Source organism: Gymnoscopelus microlampas (assembly GCF_963454915.1).
Source record: "Gymnoscopelus microlampas genome assembly, chromosome: 10".
NCBI lineage: Eukaryota > Metazoa > Chordata > Actinopteri > Myctophiformes > Myctophidae > Gymnoscopelus > Gymnoscopelus microlampas.
This window is the reverse complement of record NC_139947.1, coordinates 6,345,654-6,367,809: the sequence shown is the minus strand read 5'-3', so window position 1 is coordinate 6,367,809 and position 22,156 is coordinate 6,345,654. Positions and strand designations below refer to the sequence as shown.

At 45.0% G+C, this 22,156-nt stretch overlaps 1 protein-coding gene across 1 annotated transcript; it reads right to left on the bottom strand.

The window, feature by feature from the left end:
- Positions 1-387: 387 nt before the first annotated feature.
- Positions 388-21,942, bottom strand: LOC311053569 (uncharacterized protein). The gene is made up of 2 exons (XM_084069179.1): positions 21,660-21,942; positions 388-2,015 (listed from the first exon to the last, which is right to left on the bottom strand). The coding sequence occupies exons 1-2, from the start codon at positions 21,922-21,924 to the stop codon at positions 937-939; spliced, it is 1,344 nt and encodes a 447-aa protein (XP_083925305.1). The 5' UTR covers positions 21,925-21,942; the 3' UTR covers positions 388-936.
- Positions 21,943-22,156: the final 214 nt, after the last annotated feature.

Sequence of the window (22,156 nt, the reverse complement as noted above, 5' to 3'; positions counted from 1 at the left end):
CCTGGACGCACAGGTGATTGTTTCACGCAATCAATTCCCAACCTGTTTCGGGGTGCACTGGTTTCAGCACACCCCAACCCCCTCTTGTGTGTGTTGGCTAGTGAGACGCGTCCTAACGAGACCTGATATAATGGGTTTCGTTGCGCGCATACTGGCTGCACGCAGCCAGTATGACGTCGTCTGTTAAGGGGTCTATATGGAACCTTTTAAAGAACCACAACACATGGTTCTACATGAAACATCGATATTTTATTGAGCCTGAAGGAACTGATTACATTCAACTGCTCCAGTTGCCATTTATCCATTTCATTTCACATATGAAAGAGCCACAACAGATGTGATTCCTGTTACCATTTGTATTTTCTATTTGTTTATTTACCTTTGGGACAACAGTACATCAGGTAAAAGCAGTTTCTTGCATTAATACAAAATGAAATAGAGGTTGAAATGTTGTTAGAAATGACCAAACATGTCTACCGATGATGTCAGTTATTCAGCCAGGTTTCTGAACTGTCCAAAGCCCTCCTCTGAGACACAGAGTGAGTAGACATAAATGGTGTCATCTTATAACGAACATTAGTGAGTACCAATTATATGAACCCCTTAACTCTGTATTATACTTTGTTGTACAAAGGTGGTGTACACAAACGCAGTGCGGTGGATTGTGAACTTATAGATCTGCTACTCTCATTATTTAGTTTAGCTTTTTAGGTAGTCGTTCATTAATCGTAATCAGTTATAATAAATGGTGATATTGATTTGAAATCATATGGCCCAGCCCTGGATCATAATCGTGTGTGTCTGATCAATCAACTCAGATGCTACTTTGAAAATAGCATTTGTTTTCGTTCTATTAACAGCTTCTCTGTGTATGAATCTATGTGCATTTGGACCAAAGCGTTTGTCACAAACTTCAGCTAAAAGGTTTTTCCGCCCCTAATGAGTCCTCATGTGTCTTTTTAGATTAGCCAATCGACTAAAGCCTTTGCTACACATTGTGCATGTGAACGGCTTTTCCCCTGTATGGGTCTTCATGTGTGTTTTTAGATTCCAAAATTGACTAAAGCCTTTGCTGCACACTTTACAAGTGAAGGACCTTTCCCCTGTATGAGTCCTCATGTGTCTTTTTAGACTACGCATTTGACCAAATTCTGTGCTACAAATTATACAAGTATATGGCCTTTCTCCTGTGTGAGTCCTCATGTGTCTTTTTAGATCACCCTTTTGAATACAGCTGTAGCCACAAATTATACAAGTAAATGGCCTTTCTCCTGTGTGAGTCCTCATGTGGTTTTTAAGATCAACCTTTTGAATACAGCCGTAGCCACAAACTGTACAAGTAAAGTCCTTTTCCCCTGTATGGGTCTTCATGTGTCTTTTTAGATTACTCAAGTGATTAAAGCCTTTTCTACAAAATTCACAAGTAAAGGGCCTTTCGTCTGTATGAGTCCTCATGTGTGTCTTCAGGTTTCGATTATGATTAAACATTTTGCAACACACTGTACATTTATAACTTTTCTTCCCTGTGTGACTCTGCATGGAGTGAGTTTCTTTCGATGATTTCAGGTCCTGGGACATCTTGTTGCTCAAAGACAATCTCTGTCCTTCCACATGTTGTGTCTTGTGTGACTTCAGTGTGTTTAAAGGTGACTGATCTACACTGGGCTCCCACTCATCACTGTCTTCAGTGATGTCTGATTCAGAACAGTGTGAAGAGAGGAGCTGGTCATCACTAGTTGGATGTGATGTTCCACAGTCCTCTACATCAGCCTGTGTTTTCATGTGTTCAGTTGAGGTGCTGGCTACAGGCTCTGTCTCTCTGTTTTCACCATCATCATCTTCACTTTTCACTGCTAGTAACGTCAGCATTGGCTTATCAACCTCTTCTGGTCTTTGAAGTAGCTCTTCCTGCTCCTCTTTAATGTGTGGAGGCTCTGGTTCCTCCTGGACCAGACTGGGGCTCCTCTCCTCTTCAGGGGAAACCTCCTCTTTACACACAGGGAGGTGCAGGACGTCTAGGGAAAAGATTAAATGAAAGTAACCATCAAATATTTTATTTTCCTCTCTTTTTTCATGTGAGTGTTACCTCTGTGTCATAGGTGTGGTAGTTGGAGTAACTTAAGTTGTTCCGATGAAACCTCTTTACACAGACAGACAGAAGGAGGACAGAAGAGGTAGCATCAGCAGCAAAACTCAAAGTGAACGTATGTAAACCATACAGTTATAATATATCTAGAGGGCAGACAACCCCGCCCCCAGCTATTCATTTCAATGAAAGTGTCTCAGTGGCGTTTGAAGGACCCGGAAGTCTGCCGACAGTACCAATATCGGAGCCAATATCTGAGCCAATAGTACAGGCCATAGAGTTATGAGCAGGTGTACTAGTGTTCTTTTGCTACGTCCTACGTCACAAACTACTTCCATGAACGAGCCCATAGGTCTAGCCACGAACGTGCCGTCCTGTCGAGTACGAGCACTTCGAGAGGTTCCTAACTTTTCCACAAGCTTCACGCGGACAACATTGTCTCTGGGCGAGGGGCCCGGAATGAGTGCAGGACTGAATATATCAAAACTTCCTTTAGGAAGCACAAACGTATGGGGCACACAATTGGCAGGTGGTGTGATTAATTACCCCACACCAATCGCAACGCACCTGTCAACTGTGTGCCCCATACGTTTGTGCTTCCCAAACACAGTTCCCAAAGGAAGTTTTCATATGTTCAGTCCAACAGTCATTTCAGGTCCAACCTCATCGCTGACAGAGAATGCTGTCCGTGTGAATCTTTTGGAAAAGTGGAGATATCTTACTGAACACACGTTTTCTGCCAGAACTTTCAAATGGATATGACACTAGAGGACAATATCTGACTCCAAGTCTTAAGAATAAATTATTGGTTGAGTTTTGCTCGTGCATGTATTTCACCCCACCTGCAGTTCCAGCTTTGGCCAGTAGGGTGGGGCAGCTTAACTGTTTCCCAGCCGCTCTGGGGGCCTGATGTATTAGTCAGGGGATATTAATACAATCTTGGACGAGATTCCTTACCAAGATATTTCTTCACAAATGTGTTTATAAAGGTGTCTATTAACACATCTCACAAAGATTGAAATTCAATTTCCCTAGGGGAATTTGTGACAGCTGCTGAAAGTTGGGGTACCCTTAACCTTATGCAGGTCTCACAGACGCCAGGTTCTGTGAGAGAAACAAGCAACCAGCGTCATCTCGTTCTGCACGAACGGTAGCTTGTGCGCGACATTCAGCACATGTTTGAGTATCATGAGACTCCACGATGAGCAGTAGTAGAGAAAAAAATAACTTTGCATCGGTTATAATAGACGATTTTCACTCTTACACACGTCTCCCATTATGCCGCTGTAAGGGGTCTGCAGAATGGACAACAGGGGCAGATCTGGAAAAATTCAACGTTCCTTTGTATGTTGGTGAGTGATTAGCGACACATCAAACACACAACCTAAAATGACCAGCATTCTCCTTTAAGTTGCATGTTGTGAGGGGTCAAACTATTTTTTTATTTTTTTGTTTTTTTATGATTCTGAATCCATTGCAAGCATTTGTGTTGCACCAAAACCACTCCTTGGGCTAAAAACAGCCATATAGACCAATTATTTGTTTGCCAACATTGAGACTGGATGCACAGGTGATTGTTTGACACAATCAATTCTCAACCTGTTTTGGAGGGGGTTTTCTCAACCCCCTCTTGTGTGTTGGCTAGTGAGGCGCGTCCTAGCGAGACCTGCCAGAATGGGTTTCATTACGCACATACTGGTTGCGCGCATACTGGTTCTTATCAGTGTGACGTCGTCTGTTAAGGGGTCTATAGCCACTTTTACAGGTAATTGTTTTGTGTAAAAAGACGAGAATCGTTCAAATGGTGACACAAGTGTGAAATTTGCTACAAATCATTTTTGGAGGTCATTCTTCGATTTAAGAAACCGGGCCACTCGTAAATCAAAGATGGCGGCCATTTATTTCAAGATGGCCGGCAAAATTAGAATGATTTTGCATTTCAACATATCTTTGCCTATACTTTTGACTCCTGACTCCTTTCTTCATCTCCATCTCCTCTGAGCCCCTGAGCTCCACACAGCATTATTCATTCTTTATCTTCCACCATTTCATCTTTTTCTCTGTCTTCACACCCAACCTCAAATCTCAGTACTTAACACAGGACCCAAGCCGTGCTACTCATACACTGAGTTGGCGGTGCCCGGGATTCAACCTATGACCTTATGGTCTAAAGGCGAGAGCTTTACCAACTGAGCTACCCGGACTCATATGCTCATGCTCATCACTCTGTCTGACCTAGCCTGGGATCAATACCTTGTTTGGGTTTATGATCCGGCCGGGAGCGGAAGCAACCCTACGTCACCATGCACGTCATCCGCGTCATCAGGCACCTGGAACCGGCAAGCCACACCCCAAAATAACTCTGGCCGCGATCAAGGGCATTGTAATAGGGCCTACCTAATAAAATCCTTGATACGGCGTAGTTTAGCTTATTTTTTAAATACAAAATAAATATAAATGTGAGTATACTTTCCGGTTATCCCACAGCGAAATTCTAGGGATGCACCGAATGGGAAATTCTTGGCCGAAACCGAAAACCGAAAATAGAAAACAGTTGGCCGAAAACCGAATACCGAAAGGCCGAATAATATGATAAATATATATACATATATATAATAGAGATGGTCATGGTCCGATCAGGTTTTTTGAAACCGATCACCGATCCGATCACGATCAAGTCTGATCATCCCGATCACCCATCCGATCATGTGGCGCAATATTATTTTTTATATTTTTAAACTTTTTGTATTTTTATTTAACTTTTTTATTTATTAATTCATTCACTCATGCATGTATTGGCTGGTCGTCCAGGCCCAGAGGTGGACAGAGTACTCGACCCCAGTACTTGAGTAAGAGTACAGAGTACTCCTGGTTACATTTACTCCACTACAACTAAAAGTAGCTCAGTCAAAATGTTACTCAAGTAAGAGTAAAAAAGTACTTGCTTTTAAATGTACTTAAGTATTCAAGAGTACATGCTTTTAAAAATACTTAAGTACAAGTAAAAGTACATTTCTATTTTTTTATAAGGCTTTTTTAAATCACAAGTCAAATGAGTGCAGCATTGGTTCAAAACGAGTAAACTAAATCCACAAAATATTACATTTAAATATACTGTCTTGAACAAACTAAAATATGTCTAAAACCTCAGCAATTCCAATGCAACAAAAGAACTCCTGATCTAAGCAGTAACAGTGATGTTAGGTTTTCAATGTAGTTAGTGGGTGCCAAGACCCAGGAGTATGCCATACTGTCTGAATGAAAGCCATACCATTTTGGCATACTGAGTATAGCAACATTGTATGCCTTTCATTGTTTTCAAGGCAAAAAAACAAACCATGTCACTCTGCCTTTCATGAATATTCAAGGCAAAAAAAGTACCATATGTCATTGCTGTGTGCTAGCTGCTAACACCAAACTCCGCTGGAATTTATAGTTTTAAACTCTCTAAAGGGGTCTAAAATGTTGTGCTTAACTTTAACTCGACAATAAGTGTTGTCCCTATCTACTTCAATGGACTACTTTATTTGGGCTGTTTGCTGGATTCTTTTCTTTTAACGAGGCACACACACACACACACACACACACACACACACACACACACACACACACACACAGCCAGCCCTGGCTGCGTGTGCGCGCACACACACACGCACACACGCACACACACACAGAGACTGAATGTTTTTTTCATAGCGTGTGTCGCATCGGTCTCACACACTGTAAAGAAGTTCCACACCGGACCTTTTTTAACCTGCATGCGTGCAGCAGAGGAGCAGTGCAGCGAGATCATAACAAACACTTCTTCCTTCTTTTAAGGCGGCTTTAAATAGCATTATTTCGGTGTCTTTCTGTGTCTTTCGGCCGATATGTTTCGGTGTCTTTCGGCCGATATGTTTCGGTGTCTTTCGGTGATATTCTTTCGGCGCTAAAACCCTTTCGGCCGAAAGCCGAAAATGCATTTTTTAGCCATTTTCGGCCGATATGTTTCGGTGGCCGAATATTCGGTGCATCCCTACGAAATTCTATTCCATTTAAATAGGAATTGGGGAAACAAACAGGGGGAACCAAAACAAAGCGGCTCCGCAAAACCGGAACCCACACCTGGAAGCAGAATTTTTTTTTTTTTTTTTTTTTCCAGTAGGTGTGGCCTAGACCGGATCACACAGGTAATTTAATAACGAATACCAGGCTTTCCTCCGAGGTGGAAAGACTGGTGATGCGAGGTTAGTCTGACCTTCTCTTCCACTCAACCTGTTGATATACTCTTCCTTTAGGATTATACCTATCCCATTTCTCCTCTTGTCCACCCCATAGTAGAACAGTTAAACCCCCTTCAAAACTCGTGGCCTTGCCCATTGAGATTAATAATCTCTCTAGAAGGGAGACCTGGGCTACAACAAGATAGCTACTCTATAATGGTGAAATGTTTCCTAAAATGTGCAAGAATTATAGATATGACTTGTTGATTTGACATATTGGATTTTTTACCAGCTGCTTGCAAAGCGAGCGGTGGTCTATGAACAGTCTGACCTACTCGTCATCCTCGACATATTTGCATCATGTTTGACATGTTTTCAATCATTGGCTGTCCTGGCTGTCCTTCACTCCTTTAAGCCAAAGGGGTCACTTCCCCCTTTGCCTGTCCTTTAAGCCAATGGGGAGACGGGCCGTCCTCCCATTCTATGGGATCATACGCCCCCTCCCTGTCTAGCGCAGGAAACACAGCTGAGCTCACCTACAAGCCCACACCGCTTGCATCGGCGACGCGTTGTGGTCTTGCAGATCGAATGTGGCGTGGCTAACAGCTCCACTCCGTTAATACATGCATGTCGCACAGGAACAGAGAGTAGTAATGACAGGAGCTCCTCTACAAGACAGACGATGTTACTTAACAACTTTAGTTGTTGTGATTATAATTATTAAAGTTTCTTAAATGTAACTTTCAAGTGAAGTTTATGGGGGGAAACTTTAGGGGCTGCTGGAGCTACATTGTGTGTCTCAGCCACACACACACACACACACACACACACACACACACACACACACACACACACACACACACACACACACACACACACACACACACACACACACACAGTAGCGGTTTACTCTTTAAATTCACATGCTTGTTTGGGGTGCCAGCCGGCTTTTCAACCGACAAATTGTTTAGAGTGAATACCAACCACAAGGATACATATTATCTCAGTCATGCAACCTGCATGTACAACATGAACCCTTAACTTACACACCAACACCGTCACAAAGAGGAAAAGACCACATTCAACACTTAATTTCAATACAATTCACATTAAAGAAAATAACACGCAGTGCAGTCCTTGTTCAAACTCAAAAGTACCTTGTAGGATTTTATTCTCAGTTCAGTTCCACCTCCACGCACAAAAATACCCACAGTTAATAGCACAGTTAATCCAAAAGATCCAAAAATAAATGCTGCTTAGAAAACAGTTTCACGCTCAAAATAAACAAAAATAACGCCCTTCCAAACTCCTCCCGACCTCCGCGCTCCGCCTGTTAATAGGCTCCAAAGAACACTTTAACTCCAGCAGCAACCAGGCTCCCCTTTACCTTTGGTACCGTGGCGTGGAATCCTGGATTAATGGCCGGTCCCGATCCGCCGTTGTTTTCGCCTCGCCGACGTCCACTTTGTTTGTTTGTCTCGGTTCCAACGGAATCCAACGGTCCTCCCGACGCGGACTGTACTCGCGACGCTCGGACGCTAAAACCCTTTTTAGCATAGACCAACACAAAGCCGAAAGAACGCAGCCTCTTCAGTTGTGAGACAGACGCTAACACAAACAAACACAGACAGTGACGGAGACAGCGGGGTGAGTTCCTGGTGTGCACTTCAAAGGGAGCGGGGTGGAGAGCGTGCGGAGAGAGAAGGGAGGTGATAGGCTGGCCGGTTTTGTGAATGGGGAGTGGAACTAGTGAATGAACGTGACGTGAAAATAAAACTCAGGGGGCGGACCGCCACATCCCCCCCCCCTTAGAAAAACTGCACGTATGCAGGGAAATGTCCTAGGTTCATCTCTTCTTTAGAGATCTCTTCTTTTTAACCCCACTCTCTGGTACGGGGCTGGAGAAACCCAAGAACTCTTCCTCGTCACTCTCCTCATTGAAGATATCCAACACACGCTGGCGTTCCAGTTCGTCCAACTCCTGTGCTGATGGGTAACAAGGTTTAAGTCTTGAGACGTGGACTACCTTCCGATCCTCACCCGTCTCCTCCAGTACCACGTCAACATTAACCGGCCCCACCTGAGAGATCACTCTATATGGTCCTAGCCATTTGGGTGCCAACTTTGCCGTGAATGATTTCTCTGCTTTGGAGTACGGATGAGAGCGTAGCCAAATTCTGTCATTGTCCTTCACAAGCAGGTCCCGTCGCTTCTTATCATAATTCCGTTTCTGCCGGATGCGACCTTTCTGTATGTGTTCCTGTACAAATACCTGGAGCTCTTTCAGTTCGGTCACATTCTTGTAGGCCGGACTGTCTGGAGAAGGAGTCCAGGGTTGCAGCATCACATCCAGAGGGCTTCTGAGGGTCCTGCCCAGGTTCAATTCAGCTGGGGTGACCCCAGTGGTTTCATGAACTGCCGAATTCAAGGCAAAACGTCAGGAAGATGCTTGTCCCACTGTTTATGGTTGTTTTTGACATAGGATGCAATCATTGGTTTAAGGGTGCGGTTAACTCTTTCTGTGAGATTGGTCTGGGGATGATATGATGCTGTTGTCATCTTCTGCCGCAGGTTCCATTTGGCACAGGTTTCCTTGAAGACTGCAGAGACAAACTGGGACCCCTGGTCAGAAAGGATATAATGGGGGACCCCCCACCTTGTGAGGATTTCCTCTGTGAGGACTTTGGAGACTGTTTCCGCTGTGGCCTTTCTCAGTGGGTATAGCTCCACCCAACGAGTGAAGTAGTCCACAAAAACTACGAGGTAGACATAGCCTCTAGTACTCCGCGGAAACGGGCCCATGAAATCCACTCCAATCATCTCCCACGGACTCTCAACCACCGTCTGCTGCAGTTTCCCTGCTACCTTGCGACTTTCAGGTTTGTACTTCTGACAAGTCTCACAGTTCTGCACATAGGTTTTCACCTCCAAACTCAATCCCGGCCAGTATACCAATGTATGCATCCGCTTGTAGGTCTTGTACCTTCCCAAATGACCTGAGATGGAATCATCATGGAACATCTGAAGGAGAGGTTGTCGAAAACAGCCCGGTATATATACCTGATAGACCGTTTTATGGGGGAGCTGCACGACCCTGTAGACTTTATCCTCCAGGATGGTGAACTTGATGGAGTCATTCATAGTGAGCTCCCCCTCCTCCATGATGGAATTGTAGATCTTCTGTATCTCCGGGTCCCCTTGTTGAGCTTTCCAGATCTCCTCATCAGATATGGGAAGTTCCTTGCGAGGTTCTCCCTTCACTGACATCATAGTGGCATACTCTGTTGGTTCATCAGAAGAGGTGTCACTGGGGGCTCTGGACAAGGCATCGGGTACCGTATTATACTTCCCCTTCCGATACTCCACGGTAAAGGTGAACTCCTGTAGGCGAAGAACCCACCGAGTGAGGCGTGTACTGGGCTTCTGTGACTTGAACATCCAGACCAAAGAAGAGTGATCGGTCACTACTGTAAAGGATCTACATTCCAGATAGTACCGCCATTTTTCCAATGCCCATACCACAGCCAAGCACTCTTTTTCCGTGGCAGAGTAATTCCTTTCAGCCTTATTCAGGCTTCTGCTCCCATAAGCCAAGACCTCTTCAGAACCTAATCCAGTTTGTTGGACCAGCACAGCCCCGAGGCCCACATCACTGGCATCCGTATACACCACAAAGGGCAGATTGAAGTTGGGATGTCCCAGGATGGGTGGGGAAACCAGGTGGTTCTTCAGGGTGTCAAAGGAACGTTGGCATTCAGGGGTCCACCGGAATTTGACTCCTTTCCGTTTAAGGTTGTTTAAGGGATCCGCAACCTCAGAATAGTTCTGAATGATTTCTCTGCTTTGGAGTACGGATGAGAGCGTAGCCAAATTCTGTCATTGTCCTTCACAAGCAGGTCCCGTCGCTTCTTATCATAATTCCGTTTCTGCCGGATGCGACCTTTCTGTATGTGTTCCTGTACAAATACCTGGAGCTCTTTCAGTTCGGTCACATTCTTGTAGGCCGGACTGTCTGGAGAAGGAGTCCAGGGTTGCAGCATCACATCCAGAGGGCTTCTGAGGGTCCTGCCCAGGTTCAATTCAGCTGGGGTGACCCCAGTGGTTTCATGAACTGCCGAATTCAAGGCAAAACGTCAGGAAGATGCTTGTCCCACTGTTTATGGTTGTTTTTGACATAGGATGCAATCATTGGTTTAAGGGTGCGGTTAACTCTTTCTGTGAGATTGGTCTGGGGATGATATGATGCTGTTGTCATCTTCTGCCGCAGGTTCCATTTGGCACAGGTTTCCTTGAAGACTGCAGAGACAAACTGGGACCCCTGGTCAGAAAGGATATAATGGGGGACCCCCCACCTTGTGAGGATTTCCTCTGTGAGGACTTTGGAGACTGTTTCCGCTGTGGCCTTTCTCAGTGGGTATAGCTCCACCCAACGAGTGAAGTAGTCCACAAAAACTACGAGGTAGACATAGCCTCTAGTACTCCGCGGAAACGGGCCCATGAAATCCACTCCAATCATCTCCCACGGACTCTCAACCACCGTCTGCTGCAGTTTCCCTGCTACCTTGCGACTTTCAGGTTTGTACTTCTGACAAGTCTCACAGTTCTGCACATAGGTTTTCACCTCCAAACTCAATCCCGGCCAGTATACCAATGTATGCATCCGCTTGTAGGTCTTGTACCTTCCCAAATGACCTGAGATGGAATCATCATGGAACATCTGAAGGAGAGGTTGTCGAAAACAGCCCGGTATATATACCTGATAGACCGTTTTATGGGGGAGCTGCACGACCCTGTAGACTTTATCCTCCAGGATGGTGAACTTGATGGAGTCATTCATAGTGAGCTCCCCCTCCTCCATGATGGAATTGTAGATCTTCTGTATCTCCGGGTCCCCTTGTTGAGCTTTCCAGATCTCCTCATCAGATATGGGAAGTTCCTTGCGAGGTTCTCCCTTCACTGACATCATAGTGGCATACTCTGTTGGTTCATCAGAAGAGGTGTCACTGGGGGCTCTGGACAAGGCATCGGGTACCGTATTATACTTCCCCTTCCGATACTCCACGGTAAAGGTGAACTCCTGTAGGCGAAGAACCCACCGAGTGAGGCGTGTACTGGGCTTCTGTGACTTGAACATCCAGACCAAAGAAGAGTGATCGGTCACTACTGTAAAGGATCTACATTCCAGATAGTACCGCCATTTTTCCAATGCCCATACCACAGCCAAGCACTCTTTTTCCGTGGCAGAGTAATTCCTTTCAGCCTTATTCAGGCTTCTGCTCCCATAAGCCAAGACCTCTTCAGAACCTAATCCAGTTTGTTGGACCAGCACAGCCCCGAGGCCCACATCACTGGCATCCGTATACACCACAAAGGGCAGATTGAAGTTGGGATGTCCCAGGATGGGTGGGGAAACCAGGTGGTTCTTCAGGGTGTCAAAGGAACGTTGGCATTCAGGGGTCCACCGGAATTTGACTCCTTTCCGTTTAAGGTTGTTTAAGGGATCCGCAACCTCAGAATAGTTCTGCACAAAACGGTGGTACCAACCGGACATACCAAGAAACCGTTGTACGGCCTTCAGGTTTGTTGGCACAGGGAAGTCCTCCACAGCCTTCACCTTCTCAGAGTCCACTTGGATTCCAGCTGCTGAGACCATGTGGCCCAAGAAACGCAGAAATGTTTGGAAGAACTTGCTTTTCTTCATGTTCACCGTGAGGTTGGCAGATCTTAATTTATCCAGAACAGCCTGGATGTCCGAGTAATGCTGTTCCCATGAAGCAGAGTAAATGATGATGTCGTCTAAATAGACGAAACAAATGCTTCCCCTGAGTTTTCCCAAGGTCATCTCCATTAGTCGTTGGAATGTAGCTGGAGCGTTCTTGAGTCCAAATGGCATGACTTTGAATTGGAAGAGTCCCAGGGGAGAGGCAAAAGCGGTCTTGTCAATACTCTCCTGGTCCATCCTGCATTGCCAGTAGCCATTATTCAAGTCGATGCTTGAAAAGATCGCTGATCCGGCTAGGGAGTCCAGGATTTCTTGAATTGTGGGTAATGGATAAGCATCTGTGTAGGTTACGGCATTGAGTTTGATGTAGTTGACACAGAACCTTGGTTTTCTGTCCTTCCTAGGGATGAGGACTACTGGGGAAGACCATGCTGAGGACGAGGGCTCAATGATATCCATCTCCAACATTTCCTCAATTAGCTCCTTCATCACCTGGAGTTTTGCTGGGGATAACCGATAGGGTCTCTGCTTTATTGGCACACCTTGTGTGACAAGGATTTTGTGTGTGAGCACACCAGTACAACCCAAGCGAGAAGTACACACATCAGCGTTCTCCTGTAGCTGATCAAAGAGACAGCTCTTTCCTACGGCATCCATCTGGGCTCCCTCAATGGCCTTCTTTAAGAGCTCTGCATCCAGAATAGCCTCAGTAGATGTAGCTGAACTTCGAGGGTTGATGGCAGAGAAGAAGCAGAGTTGGCCCTTCCATCCCCACTCCGCAGGAGCGTCTGTGTCTTTCTCAAAGCAGTACTTCTTACTGTCCGTGTGGGAAGTGAACCAGTACTGGTTTGTCCTTATCTCAAGCTGCAAGCCGATGATGCACATGAAATCCAAACCCAAGACAATAGGGCAAGCTAGGGCTTCTGAGGACAACACCACCACAGGTAAGGTGCAAGTATGACCCTGTAAGGTGAGTGCCAACTGCTGCCACCCTAAAGGCCATCTCCCTCCCCCATCTGCCAAGTATAGGGGATTTCCTGACCAAGGAATCAGATTTGCATGTTCAGGCTTGACAGCATGCCACATTTCCTCATTTAGAAGAGTGTAAGATGAGCCAGTGTCGATCATAGCTTTCCCCTTCTCCCGACCGATGGTCAGCGTCACAAACAACTGTTGTGGATAAGGCCTGGGAGACAAGAAAGGAGAAGTTGATGATGGGAGAAGTTGGGACGGAGGTAGGTGGGACATGGTACTCAAAGTAGGATTGCTTGATGGTTGCTGGTTGTAATTAGCAGATTTGTTCTTGCTTTTGTACTGGGGACAGGAATAAGGTGCATGGGAGCCCTTACACCGCCAACAGTACGTTGATTTGGCTGCTGCCTGGTTTGAATCTGATGCTCCTTGGTTCGAAGGCGGTTGCTGAGCTGTCTGTCTAGGCGCGACAACAGACTGGGCCTGGTTGGGAGCAGTAGTGTACCTTTGCTGTTGTAGTTGTTTTCCCCAATCCTTTTCCAGCTGCTGTCCCAGCCTAACCAGCTCATCGACAGAGTTCACCCGGCTGCTCCTCAACTGACAAGCCAATTGAGGGCGGATGTTTTTTAGTAGGAGCTGTATCACCTTAGCCTCTGTGATGTCTGTCTTCCAGCGGCGACAAAGTGAACGGTATCTGTAAGCAAAATCCCTTATGCTCTCATTCTCTCCTTGAATCTGTGTCCGTATTCTCTCCTCCAGTTCATCCATATAGTCTTCCGACAGGAAGGCAAAAAGGAACTTTTCCTCAAATTCCTTCCAGGTATGCGTTTCCAGCCTCATGACATCCCACCAATCTCTTGCCGTTCCATGAAGGACACTCCTCATAGTGGCAAGGATCCTCAGTGAGTGGATTTAGGGACAAATAGTCATGACACTGTTCCAAATAAATTAAGGGATCACTGCAGTCCTCCATCCTCCCAAAGCATGGGAACTGCAACTTGATTGGACTTTTCCCCATGAACCTTCCTCTTGGCTCAGAGGGCTCAACTGGTGAGGACGTTCGTTCTGGCAAACCACCCATTTGCATGGTGGATTGCAGCTGTGGGCGCGTTTTCACCATAGGTGGCAGCACAGGTGAGTTGTCCAACTGGGCAGTCTGCATTGCAGTATGTGAAAACGTTGAAAGTAGAGGGAGGGTGTTCTGTTTTATTAGTGTAACCTCCTCAACTACGCTGTGCAAGTCCCGGCTGCATGCCATCGTTTCCTCTTGCAGCAGATTGACCGCCTCCGCCATAGGGGACATAACCTCTTGTAGGTCTTTCAGGACATCAACATGCAATTTATTCATTCGCCATTTTACAGTATCAGTTATCTGCACTCTTAGGTATTGTGTGTGTTGATTCAACAACTCCTTAAAGTTTTGACATCCACATTCTGGCTTATTATCGATGGCCTGTTTGATTTCTCTTAGAGTCTGAGCCTGAGTCAAACTTGTCCTTGTGTTAAGTCGCTGCTCCGTTTGCATCTCCTTCATTTTCAAATTCAGGTTGACCATTGACCGTTCCAGAGTTTGTATACCTTGCACTGATTGCATGAACAGATCGTTCTCCACTGGACCTGTAACCTCAAGTGGCAGAGTGGGCTCCCACAGGTCCATGTCAATTGGACACCTATCCGTTTGCATTGAATAACTCCTCCTGTCCCCCTGACTACTCCCAGGGGGCTCTGAATGTCCAAAGGGTGCTGCATCACCCAGTGTGACCTCCTGACTTTCAGCAGGGGCTGCTGGTGATGTTGTGGAAGGTGTCTCAAACTGTACACTTCCCTGACCACTCACAGGGGGCGCCAGTGGTGCAATGGACAGTAAATCAGCCTGTACACCTCCCAGATCGTCCACAGGGGGCGCCAGAGGTGCAGCAGAAAGTGACTCCACCTGTATACCTCCCTGCAAGACAACAGGGGGCTCCTGTTGTCCTGGTGAAGATGAAACATCCTGTATTATTCCCTGGTTTTCAACAGGGGTCGCCTGTTGTGTGGGGTGCGACAAATCACTCTGTATTCGTACCTGTCTGACAGCAGGCACCTGTGGTACAGAGACTGTAGTATTTGATATGCTCCCTTGAATACCTCCAGACGGAGTTATTAGCCGAGGAATGCTCCTTGTCTGTGAGAGCCTGTGGACCTCCTGGCCTCTAGGGGCAACAGAGGACCGCAAACGCCGAAAACGCTCCATGATATCCTCCATTTTGTTTGACATGACTGCATGAAATAAATGAAATTAAGCAAGTTGTTTTCGAAGGGAAAGAAACTGGGGTTACAATCGTAACCTCTAGTTTTCTTTTTTTTTCGTTGTTGGAGTAATAGAAATGAATGTGTTTTGTGTCCACTTCCAGTTGACCTTTTTGTGTGACTTTCTTTTTTTTTCTTTTTGACTTTTTCCCAGTTCAATACATTTTCCAGCTTTCCAGGGTTGTGGTGTCCGTTTTTTCCTTATCTCCACATAAGAGATTGGTGTGTTTGATTTTTTCCTTTTAAAATCTGGGGTGCCATTTTTCTGTAGCGGTTTACTCTTTAAATTCACATGCTTGCTTGGGGTGCCAGCCGGCTTTTCAACCGACAAATTGTTTAGAGTGAATACCAACCACAAGGATACATATTATCTCAGTCATGCAACCTGCATGTACAACATGAACCCTTAACTTACACACCAACACCGTCACAAAGAGGAAAAGACCACATTCAACACTTAATTTCAATACAATTCACATTAAAGAAAATAACACGCAGTGCAGTCCTTGTTCAAACTCAAAAGTACCTTGTAGGATTTTATTCTCAGTTCAGTTCCACCTCCACGCACAAAAATACCCACAGTTAATAGCACAGTTAATCCAAAAGATCCAAAAATAAATGCTGCTTAGAAAACAGTTTCACGCTCAAAATAAACAAAAATAACGCCCTTCCAAACTCCTCCCGACCTCCGCGCTCCGCCTGTTAATAGGCTCCAAAGAACACTTTAACTCCAGCAGCAACCAGGCTCCCCTTTACCTTTGGTACCGTGGCGTGGAATCCTGGATTAATGGCCGGTCCCGATCCGCCGTTGTTTTCGCCTCGCCGACGTCCACTTTGCTTGTTTGTCTCGGTTCCAACGGAATCCAACGGTCCTCCCGACGCGGACTGTACTCGCGACGCTCGGACGCTAAAACCCTTTTTAGCATAGACCAACACAAAGCCGAAAGGACGCAGCCTCTTCAGTTGTGAGACAGACGCTAACACAAACAAACACAGACAGTGACGGAGACAGCGGGGTGAGTTCCTGGTGTGCACTTCAAAGGGAGCGGGGTGGAGAGCGTGCGGAGAGAGAAGGGAGGTGATAGGCTGGCCGGTTTTGTGAATGGGGAGTGGAACTAGTGAATGAACGTGACGTGAAAATAAAACTCAGGGGGCGGACCGCCACAACATACACACACACACGGGGGAAACTTTAGGGGCTGCTGGAGCTACGTGATGTGTCTCAGCCACACACACACACACACACACAGAAAGAAATACAGCATGCAGCTGGTAATAATATGACTGCCAGTCATTTATTCTTGTTTTTAAAGAAAAACCCACAAAAAAAACCTGCATAGCCTATGCAATGAGCTGGAAAGGTGGGCTTGGACGATGTTCTGCCAAGGACTGGTTTTGGTGCAAAACAAATGCGGAGTATGCAAAACTTACACCGAAAGAAACGGCCCCGTGCAACTGCAACATCTCCGTTTCACCAGCCCCAAATCCTTGGAGCCTTTGCCAAAAGTATTAAATACAAAAATAGTCCATGAGCCAGAGCCCCAAAATTGAGCAATGATTATCTAAAGAGTGGGCAATACCATACCTATATTAAATTGTTTATAGGGTCAATATAGGTAAATAAATATATGATAACCTTTCCAAAGGAGCATCTTTTTCATATTTATCACACATTTTGTTATTTTCCCCATACGTACATGACAGGTGAAAGAAATGACAATTTAGGCATTTAGTACAGGAGTCAGAGCCCCAGCGCCAGATATTGAATATTCCCTTGTTAAAAACCTTTGACTCCAACATGTTAACAAAATGAAATAAGAATGTTCACTCTGGCTTTGTCCAATGTTCCAATGTTGATTCTGGAAAGTTATGCAAATTCGGGCACATTTTCCTAATGCATAATTTGCATATTAAAATATACAATTTCAGAAATATTGTAATACGATAGATCATTGTCTTCATGTAAGTAATCAACTGGGGAAGTTTCATTATAACTATTTTTTTAATTTTGTCATTTTTTTCACCTGTCATGTATGTATGGGGAAAATAACAAAATGTGTGATAAATATGAAAAAGCTGCTCCTGTGGAAAGGTTGGTGGGCCTGATCGACGGCGATGACGAGACGGCCTACAGAGCTGAGGTTGTTGCACTGACACAGTGGTGCCAGGAGAACAGCCTCGTTCTGAATGTCAGTAAGACCAAGGAACTGATAGTGGACTTTAGGAGGACTGAGAGGGTGCACGCACCCGTTTACATCAACGGTGTTGCAGTGGAGCAGGTCTGCGACTTCAAGTTCCTTGGCATAAACATCTCAAGGGACCTGAAGTGGGCCACACACACCACACAAGTGGTGAAAAAAGCCCAACAAAGACTATATTGCCTCAGACGCCTGAAGAAGTTCAGAGTGAGACCCCGTATCCTCAGAGCGTTCTATAACAGCACCATTGAGAGCGTTCTGACGAGTGGCACCACAGCCTGGTTTGGGAACTGCACCGCAGCGGAACGGAAAACACTGCAGAGAGTGGTGCGAACAGCGCAGCGCATCGTGGGAGGGGAGCTTCCCCCCCTCCAGGAAATACACGAGAAGCGCTGTGTGGCTAAGGCCGAAAACATCATCAAGGACCTTTACCATCCAAGCCATAATCTGTTCGAGCCACTGCCGCACCCACGGCCAGGCAAACGGTACAGGAGCCTGGCGAGCAGTACCACCACATTATTGAACAGTTTCTACTCCGCAGCAATCCGGCTGCTGAACAGAAATTAAAGTCTGGTGACACTGCACAGAACTGTGAAATGTGCTTTAAAAGGGACATTTCTTGTAAACACTTGTATGCACTCACTCACTTTATTATAGATTTATATATGTAGTTTAGTCATTTATGCACTGTATGCTTCTCCTCTCTCCCTATGAGATGACTATCCTTAACTGCAATGATGAGCCTGCACAACCAAGAATTTCACCCACTTACTTGTAATGTGATGTGACAATAAAGATTGATTCTGATTCTGATTCTGGTTATCATATATTTATTTGACCCTGTGATGTGACAATAAAGATTGATTCTGATTCTGATTCTGGTTATCATATATTTATTTGACCCTATAAACAATTTAATATAGGTATGGTTTTGCCCACTCTTTCGATAATGAAATCTTGTCTGGCTCATGGACTAAAAGGAGAGCTGGAGATGGATAAAATGCACAGTGGCTGTATCGAGATATATCGCCAAGGACATGAGGTCTTTCCATACTGTTGAGAAGGAGTCATTCAAGGAGCTACTGGCCACATTTGACAAGCAGTATGAGCTACCTGCGAGGAAATATTTGACCAAAACCGCTATACCCGATTCAAATAACCGAGTCAGGGCTGAAATAAATAAAGAACTGGAGGCAGCGGACTCTGTCACGCTGACCACAGATATGTGGTCAGCTCTCAACATGGTCCCTTGCATGGGCCTCACAGCCCACTACATGACGCCAAGTTGGGGATTGGAGGCCAAATGTCTTGAGACGACATAAGTCCCTGATGACCACACGGCGGATGTCTTAACAGAAGAACTGGAAGAATGCTGTAAAGCGTGGGGGATCACGAAGGAGAAAGTCTCATGTGTCACCACGGATAATGGCTCCAACATTGTTAGTGCCATGAACAAATTGGGATCGCCATGGCTTAATCGTTTTGCCATAATCTCAATGTGGCCATGAATAACGCCATCAAAAAGGAGAAGAAAGGCACAGACCATGCCTTTGGGACGTGCAGAGCTGTGAATGGTGCTTTTGCTCACAGTTGGCAGAGGCGACGGGAACTTTGTGCAGCCCAAGAGGACCTTGATCTGCCAAACCATTCTATGATAGCGGTAAGTAAAGCCCATGACATGACTAGAGTTAAGAAATTGCCAAAGCAAAAGTGGAACAATACAATCAAAACAATGTATGTAGCCTACAATTAAATGAGAATAAAGAAAGCTGTTGCAACTCTCTTTCTCTCCCCCTCCCCTCTCTCCAGTTGCCTACCCCCCCCCCCCCCCCCTTCTCTCTCTCTCACACACACAAACAAAATATGCATATTTGTCGTACGTATTTTTACAACGTTACGTACGATAGCCTATTATTTATTAGGCTGTTATCAAATTAAAATATTAGCCCAATTAACACATTTATTGTATGTGTTTGTTTTAAGGAGTGTGCAACTCGCTGGGGAACAAAACAAAAAATGGTGGAGAGAGTTATCGAACAAGAAGATGCCATAAAAAGGGTATTTGCTGCTGATAAGGGTAGACGCACTCCTCTCCCAACTTTAAACTGGCAAGACATTAACAGACATTTTGTCTGCGGTAAAATGATGTGACGTATCCTCCTCCCTGATACCAATGCTCCACCATCTCACTGACATCGCTCTTAAAATAGGAGAAGATTATGTCGCAATGACAAAGAGCATCAAACAGGAGGTTTTATCACAGCTGGACAACAAATACGACAATGCCAAAACCATACAACTCCTGCGCACAGCCACTTTGCTCGATCCGCGGTACAAGGGAGACCATTTAACACCCGCTCACTTGGATCTAATCAAAACTCATCTCCAGACTGAGATGGTGGCGTTCTCGTCCCCAAAAAAATAGCCTGTTGCCTGTTGCGTGTTCGAGTGGGAGAAGATGATGAGGGAGAGCAGCGGGCGATATAATGGTGTTTTGATTCCACTATTTTACTGACTGTTTCCAATCCATGCGTAATGTGTGTCATGGCCATAATATGAAATAGGAATATTTGGGACAATTTGCTCCGTGTGTGATTGCCGAAATGAATTGATTTAACATGCATTAATACAAAAGCCCCGAGAGGATAAGAACTCAAGATAACCGTTTCAAAGTCAAATGCATTTATTCAATTCAAAGCAGTGATGCTTGAACCGGAGTGTCCTTGGACAGTTGAATTGAGGTATAGGGCAGGCTATGTCTACAGAATTCATGGGTGAAAAAGATCAGGTATCACATTTAATTCTGATGTGTCAGTCACTTTTTCTTGTTCCGCACGGCACCTCTCGTCTCTTGTCGGTAAGGTTATGATCACGGCAATGAATGAACTTATGTACTAATATATAGGCTACAGGACCAGAGGTTGTTTTTTAATGGTTTGTCTTTTTAAAAACATTATTTACCCTCAACCGCTGGTAAAGCTGGTTAAACCTCCGCTAAATTCAGTAGCCTACGACCTACGACTAAATTGTGTAACAAGCTTTCACTGCAGTCACTGTCACTAATTCTATTAAATGGTCGGACCTGGATCATTGTTGCCATGTCTGCTTATTATAAGCGACTTTGGGCTTGTTTTTCTAAGAATTATTTCTATGAAGACGGCGCGTTGTGAGATTGTAGGTCGGCTATTTTCAATAAATATATATATATGTATATAGATAGATAGGTCGGTCATGTGGCCTATTAGTCGCTTATTTTGGTATTGTTTTACTTTTCATAGACCTGGCTGCTTATTTCTATCGCAATCTGTCATTATCTGGCAACACTGGCCTGCGTGCGTGCCGCCCTGCTGCTCACAGTAGCAGCTTGCTGGCCCAAATTGATTCGCATTATGAGCACACTTTATTGCGCTGTGCTGATTGGGCTACAATTGAAGAGTTAGATTTTCGATATGGCTGACTATTAAATGTGCAAAAATATATATATATATCGCGGGGAAAATCGCCTAATAAAAATATTCTACGATTGGACTCATCCAATCGTTGAATAACGATATAATCGTCCAATCGCCCAACCTTACAATGGATTCAGAATCATGAAAAAACCCTAGTTTGACCCCTCACATGCTACTTAGAGTAGAATTCTTTATTTTTATTTTCCCGCATAAGGTTAAGGGTACCCTAACTTTCAGCAGCTGTCACAAATTCCCCTAGGGCAGGGGTCTTCAACAGGGGGTCCGGGACCCGTCCTCAGAGCTACTATAGGGGTTCCACCAAATCTTTGTGTGAGAGGATTTTTTTTCACATTAAACACTTGAACCCTAGCATCCCTATTCTGAGGGGAACATTAGCCAAAAATAGCAGATCTACAAGCTCACAACACATCGGCTATTTTTGGCAAAGAGGTATAGAGGTGTAGAGGGAAAAAAGAGGGGGAACAAATCTTAAACACCATTTTATACAATATAGAGGGGGTCCCTGCCTCATCTCTCTCTCAGCTAGGGGGTCCTTGGGCTGAAAACGTTGAAGACCCCTGCCCTAGGGAAATTGAAATTCAATCTTTGTGAGATGTGTTACACCTTTACAACACATTTGTGAAGACATTTCTTGGTAAGGAATTTATTCAAAGATTTGACATTATTCTGATAATATTCCCTGACTATAAACATGTTTGACATACAACATGAACCAACCTGTTCTATGTAGTTTGATGTGTGGCTGTAGCATCACGTCCAGCAGTTTGTTTGGTCTCTCCAGCAGAGTCTCGATCTCTCTCTGGAAGAGGTTGCACATGAACTCTGCAGCCGCACTGAGGCGCTCCAACACAAACACTCTGACATTAAGCTTCACACAACAAACATCAACACCACGCTGTTTTTCCAAAACACACAATATCGCCTCTCCCACCGACATCATGTGTTCATGTATCGACAGCCGTACAGACTCCATTTGACTCATTTTACCTCCTCTATGAGACATTTTCCCTAACTGTAATATGTGTGTCTCTGTTCTTACTGTTATATACGTATATAATGTGTAAAGCTCTCTGTTCCTACATTGAGAATCCCAATTCCACCATTCGGCGCTGATAATAAACAACACGCATTTACTTCCGGGTCAATGTGTTGCAAGTATGAGCAGCAAAGGTACTGTTGCCTTTCGCCGCCTGGTGGAGGAGGTGTGTATCTGA